Source organism: Lathyrus oleraceus, chromosome 1 (genome assembly GCF_024323335.1).
Source record: "Lathyrus oleraceus cultivar Zhongwan6 chromosome 1, CAAS_Psat_ZW6_1.0, whole genome shotgun sequence".
In the NCBI taxonomy this organism is placed as follows: domain Eukaryota; kingdom Viridiplantae; phylum Streptophyta; class Magnoliopsida; order Fabales; family Fabaceae; genus Lathyrus; species Lathyrus oleraceus.
Window position 1 is genome coordinate 67973846 of NC_066579.1, and position 6478 is coordinate 67980323.

The following is a 6478-nucleotide window of genomic DNA, read 5'->3' on the forward strand; positions in this document are numbered from 1 at the left end:
ATTATTTAAAATCAATAATGAAACAAAAAAGGGGGGAAAATAACATAAAATAAATAAATATAAAGAAGCCTTAGCCCCTGGAAAAATTAATACTACTTTTCAAAACTTTTTTTGTAATAACAAATTCAATATATATTTTTTAAATTAATAAATTAAAAACATTTCAAATGAAATGAAAATATAGAAATTCCATAATAAAACAATAAATAATTTTAAACAATAAATCCATATTCAAAAGGAAAACTTTTCCAAAATTCCACCTTTCCTTAATAATTCATATAACTTAATCACAAATAAATAAATAAATTTTAAAGCATTTGTTTAAGAAATGGTTATTATTTTTTCAAAACATCCCTTTTCTCAATAATAAATTCAAATAATGGATATGTTTTAAAAAAGATAAAATTTCAAAATGAACTCATTAAATAAACTATTAAAATATATTTGTTAATCTTTAATAAATAAAAACATCAGTCAATTGATTTTTTTTATATAAACTCTCAAAAAATTTAAAACAATATTACCATATTAAAAAAGAAAACATTTCAAAACAACCACTTTTTATTATTAGGTCATATAAAAAAAGGCACCTTTTAATGAAATGGCTAATGTTTCTTCAAAACATCCCTTTTTTGGTCAAAATTAAATTCAAATAAAGAATCTGCTTTCAAAAAGATAAATTCTTAAAATGAACTTAACAAATAAGTAATTAAAAGAATTAGTTTTAAATATTTTTGAAAACTATTAACAAATTAAAAACATTTCTTATACAATTTGTGTTTAGATATAATCGAAATTTACAAATCAATAATGTCAAGTGATAATTTCTTTCATTTATAAATATGTTTAAATTATACATTATCATATTTCAGATCACCCCCTCTTCAGATGTAATTTTTTTATTATTTATTTATAAAAATATATTTGTGAATAAAAAGATATAAATAATAATCAGAAAATTTTCAAAACCACTGTGGTCAAATATAAAAAAATATGATAAAATGGTCAAAAATAAAAATAAAAATTTTTTACAATCAACTTTCTTTCATACTATTTGATTTTAATATTTTTAACTTTTTAATATCAAAAACGGTTAATTTTTTATAAATATTAGTGATAACAATATTGATAATGCTAACTTGTGCCTCAGAGACACCAGATAAAAACTAAATAAAATAATTTTATGTTGGAAATTGTGTATTGATTTTAATAAAAGTATAAAATTAATTTTATAATTAATTTTTTTAATATAAATTTTTTTCAAGTGGGTGTCTTATCTTTGTCTTAGCATTGCCCTAAATATAATTAAAAAAAAAATAATTTTATCACCACTCGTTCCGTGCAATTTTTGATTATATAAAAAATTTAAATAATATATAAAAAATTTAAATAATATTTTCAGAACACCTGTTCTATACTATTTTGTATGGTGTAAACAAAACCGTGTCGAAAAATAAGAAAACATTTCTTGTTTAATTTATTTTAAAAAAAGAACACATGGTTATTAAAATTAGAGATGCATGTTATAAACCGTACAACAAGAGGACAATACAGAGATGCATGAATTCAGGGCATGATCAAAAAGAGAAAACAACACAACCAAACATGTCTCAATCCATGTAGTAATCTAGATTAGATCAAATCAATATCAGATCTCATTTCATCTATTTTTCTCTCTCATTTTTTCAATTAAACTTTCTCTCTCCAATCCCAAAAACCATTTTCCATTTCAACAGAATCCAATGTATTAATTATTTATCTAAAGGTCTATAATTGCGCCCATACATTAACATATATGCACCTTAACGTAGAATAAAATACCCTCACTATTTTTTTTTTTCCTTTTTTATTACCACTTTCTCTCTATGAATACCCTTTGAACTCTCTCTTTTTCTTCTCTATCCATCTCTTTGTTTTCTCAGACCCAAAATTTTCTTTGGTTCATTTTTTTCCCTCTTCTCCTCTTAGAGGAGTCTCTGATTCAGCTTACCTCAGGTAATTCTCTCCCTTTTTCGCTTATTCATATGGAAAAGGGTTATGTTTTTATTCAGATTTTGAAACTTTGCCCTTAAGGTGTTTGTGTTTATTCCTCTATGAATAAAATTTCAAAATTCATAAAACACCTTTTGGATTTCATCGTTTTGCTAAACAAATTTGATGAAAAGAGGTTGTTTTAAAGCCTTATAAATCTGATTTCTTTAAGCGGTGGTTGCAAAAAAATTAAATAATAAATCTTTGACCAATTTGGATTATTTCGGATTATATTTGCTCGTGATTTCCTTAGATTTGGTTCAATTTTGTTTAGATTTTCATCCACCAAACCAATTGTGTAAAAAGGATTAATTTTTTTTCTTCCGGTTTTTTATTGATTTTTGCAGGTGTTCTTTGTTAAGATCTTTGGTTTTCAGGTGTGAAAATTGAGAGAAAGATGAATCACTGTGGTTACCATCAGAAGAACGCCATGAGAAGCTGTGAAGAGATGAGGATGGAATCTGTGGTTTGCCCTAAGCCTCGTAGATTTGGTCTGATGAACAACTCATTTATTAACAACAACAACAACCATATCAGACCCTATAAGCCACAAATTATCAGGTATTTCACATCTTTTATTTAATTATTTACAATTTTTTTTTCAATTATTTTCAATCAATTTATTTTTGTAAAAATTCTAACTTTCTTACAAATTAATCAGCTACCAATCAGAGCTTGAAGATTCAGGTGTCAGGGAAGATCTTCTTGATATCATTCTCCCCAAGGTTATTTTCTATCTCAATCTTAATTTTTCATGAAAGAAGGGTTTTTTTTTTCATGAAAAAGTTAATTCATTTCAAGTATTCTCTCCAGAATGTTTGAAATCAAAATAACCATGTTTTCATTGGTGATTGTTACACAATTACTAAGGAATTATGAACATAACATCTATGTTCATGTTTGGAATCATTGTGACTTTAATTGGTGGTGAGATCGGCAGAATCAAGTTGATTCATTGGGATTTTGGCTAAAACTATACTTTGGAGCTTCACAAAATCATATGGTGCCACCGGCATCGACCGAAAAGTTCATTCATTGATTTGTGATTTTGTTGAAGTTATGGAGTATGGTATTTACTAAAATCAAATTTGTCTAGTGATTCTGTCAAACTCACCCCCTAATTCAAAGATGCACTATTTAACCAAGCTTGGATTTTGTTGTTGTTGATTGAAATAAAACATGACAAGTAATCTAACAGTAATTTGTTTCAATTTGGATTTTGCAGGGAAATAGCTATATGGAAAGATTTGGGGACCAAATGGCATCATCACCACCACCATTTTTTTGTGGATCTCCACCTAGCAGGGCTTCAAACCCTGTGATCCAAGATGAGCAATTTGGCAATGGCAATGGTCATGGAAATTTTAGTCCATTTTCCATGGCACCCTCTTCACCATCTTCCTCAGCTAGAAGCTGTGTTCCAATGAAGTTTGGTCACAAACAAGCTGCAGTGAGGATTGAAGGTTTTGATTGTCTCAATAGGGATAGGCGTAACCGCAGTATTTCAGCTGTTGCATAATTCATTTCCAACAAAAGAAAAACAAGTTCAAAGAGCAAGTGAAGATTTTTGGTGTCAAAGGAAGCTAATCTTAATTCAATGTTTTATTGTAATATACTAGTATATGTATATAAAAATGGTCTGTGGAAAAATTGTTAATGAGTTAAGGTGTCATGTAAAATTGAGATGGTGAGTTTTTTTTTTTTTTTTAATTTATTTTCAAGAATAAAAAAAAAGACAAGTTATATAAGTGAGGAAAAGGGCATGTAAAAAGTCTTGTTCTTTCTCTCTTTGTTAGGTTTATGAAGGGAGAGTTTGTAAAAAACTCAGCATATCCTCTTTTGTAATTGTAATTTGGAGGAAAGTGAGGGTTAAATATGTGAAATCTTGTAAAATATTTTTTTAGTGGGTGCCTTCTTTGTAGGTGTCACCTATTTGATAATATCAAAGAGATATTTGTTTATACTTTATCATGCTTTATTTTACACATTATTCTAGTTTAGAGAATTTTATTATTTGGGTGCTCTCTTTGTAGGTGTCACCTAAAATGATAATATCAAAGAGATCTTGTTTATAGTTATACTTTATTCTATAGTCAAAAGACAAGGTTGAATATATTAATTATACAACTACAACCAGTAACGTGTAGCCATATAAGATTAAAGAAATAATACAAATTTGATACCGCTATTTTAGGAGAATCTTAGGAAGCTTCATAGTGCATACTAAGGTCAGATTTGGAGGGCTTCTTAATAATACTAATATTTTAATAAAAAAATTGTCCTTTTTAAAAAGAGTGTTTATTTGTAGAATGGTGTGAAAGGGTGATTGGAAGATGTTATTGAATTGGAGCTAATATGAGATGTGGATAGGTTGATTGAGAAGTTAGAGAGAGATAGTTTGTGTGGGGCTAGACAAGCACAAATAACTTCATATAAAATGAAGAAACGTGTGTTTGTTGTTTTGTTGTAATGGAAAGTAGTTAAGGCGGTGGCAACATGTAGTGTGGTCTTAAGTGTTTGTTTGGTTGTTTGTTGATGGTTGATATGGCACACCAATCTCTATGGTCCAATTTAATTATAGTAGTATATGCTAGATTCTGTTTTATGATGCTTAATATATATTAGATTAACTATTAATTACCATTGATATCTTATCTTATAAAGCAGGAATTTATATTGTTTTATAATAAGATATAGCATAATTTTTTTTACATCAAGCCCTTCTTCTTCTTTTGGTAAACAAACCTTAGTTGAATTTGTTATTTTATTCACAAAAGTTTCTTTTGAATTTGAGTAATCCCAAAATTTTGAATGGCTACAATATAGAAAATTTGAAGATGCTATAAGGAATTCATCTTCGAAGTCTAAACCATAAAATTTTCTTTTGAAGAAGTAATTTAAAGTCTGGAAGCAATTCTAGACTCTTTAAAATGATTTTGACGTTCTATAAGTTTTTCCAACGATCTTGTATGATTAAAGATAATGTCATCCATATATCGTAGGATATTATAGTTTAGACAATCATGCACTTTGTATGATTTGTACATATCTAGCTCCACCGTCTTCTTTACTAAACTTGTGAGATCTTCAACCTTGAAATTGTTTGTTGGACTTGCATTGCCTAGAATAAACATGGTGCTAAAGAAAATGCATACCCTGATCCAATTAATCCATGTTTAAGAAAATCCAATATTTTATAACATGAAATTCAGATACTTCTAACATATTAATGTTGATATATCAAGTGTGAATATGAGTCTCACATCGGATACTAAAGCGAATGTTGAATACTTTATAAATGAGAAGATCAATAGACTCGATGCTTTAAAGTTTTTGGTTAATATGCGGTGCATCTCTTACTTGTTATGTGGTTGCTCCTAAAATCCAATGTGATGATCCTCAGGCCTCCTCATGATCCAACATTTTAAAATGTTTTTTCAAAATCAATCTTTAACACATAGTACTTGGCTCTCCTCCTTTTTGATAAATAAATCAATTCATTGATAACTAGAACCCTGTTAACCGATTATCTTCTTAGAAGAAGACTTGCTCGATTGATGGAAATGATTCTTTCTAAGATGTCTTTTAATCGATTGTTAATCGTCTTTGTGAGAACTTTGTGTTGGATTTGAACTCCCTTCCTATGTGGAAAAAGACCCAAATATGATTAACCTATTTGTCTCACTTATTTAAGTGGAGAGATCAATTTAGGATTGAGAGAGATATAGAGAAAATAAGGATTCAAAAGAGAGAAGAGAGGAGAGAAATCTATTCTCGTTTTTCTGAAATCAGTCTCACTAAATCGACGATCTATGATTCATTAACCGTCAAATCGAGCTCAAATTTGGAGGATAGGTTCGTAACACATGTATCTAACTGTTGACCATTCAGAATCTCAAAACAACGTCTGCAGTGAGAGATATCTACTTCGCACTGAAGCTGCAGATTTGAGAATTTTTTATAGCTTTTTGATTCTTATTTGTAAGCTGGTTTGTTTTGTGATTTGCGGTTGTTAACACTAGTATGCGAATCACTTTAAGACTCTCTTGTACACTTAATTGATTATAGTGAAGCTATTTATTTGATCTGAACGACTAGTGAATTTTACTCTCACATTGAGGAGTTTTCCACATTAAAAACATCGGTGTTCTTTTGTACCTTTATTTGTTCAATTTGCCGTATTATATTTGTTGTTGATCCTCAAGGTTACTATAAGTGTGGAGAATTTTATATTTGATGCGTATTAGTCTATTATCATGTCTTAATTTTTCATTAGAGTGACATCAGAGCTCTTGGTTAAGGTTATTTTACTTATTTGAATGATGGAGTTAAATACAAAGATGAAGATGATATTGTTGAATGGTTATAATTATCATTTATGGAAGGGCAAAATAAAAGATTTACTATTTGTGAAGAAATTGCATTTACCGGTTTTTAGTTCCGCAAA

The 6478-nt window shown here is 28.5% G+C and overlaps 1 protein-coding gene across 1 annotated transcript; it reads left to right on the top strand.

Moving 5' to 3' along the window:
- The first annotated feature begins 1831 nt into the window (after nucleotides 1–1831).
- On the top strand, nucleotides 1832–3994 carry LOC127115677 (uncharacterized). The gene is made up of 4 exons (XM_051047157.1): nucleotides 1832–1995; nucleotides 2379–2592; nucleotides 2693–2756; nucleotides 3257–3994. The coding sequence occupies exons 2-4, from the start codon at nucleotides 2429–2431 to the stop codon at nucleotides 3548–3550; spliced, it is 522 nt and encodes a 173-aa protein (XP_050903114.1). The 5' UTR covers nucleotides 1832–1995; nucleotides 2379–2428; the 3' UTR covers nucleotides 3551–3994.
- The last annotated feature ends 2484 nt before the right edge of the window (nucleotides 3995–6478 follow it).

Coding starts and splice junctions, on each gene's coding strand:
- LOC127115677 (XM_051047157.1), top strand. CDS start 2,429: ATGAATCACTGTGGTTACCATCAGAAGAACGCCATGAGAAGCTGTGAA. Junction 2,593..2,692: donor TATAAGCCACAAATTATCAG/GTATTTCACATC, acceptor CAAATTAATCAG/CTACCAATCAGAGCTTGAAG. Junction 2,757..3,256: donor TTGATATCATTCTCCCCAAG/GTTATTTTCTAT, acceptor TGGATTTTGCAG/GGAAATAGCTATATGGAAAG.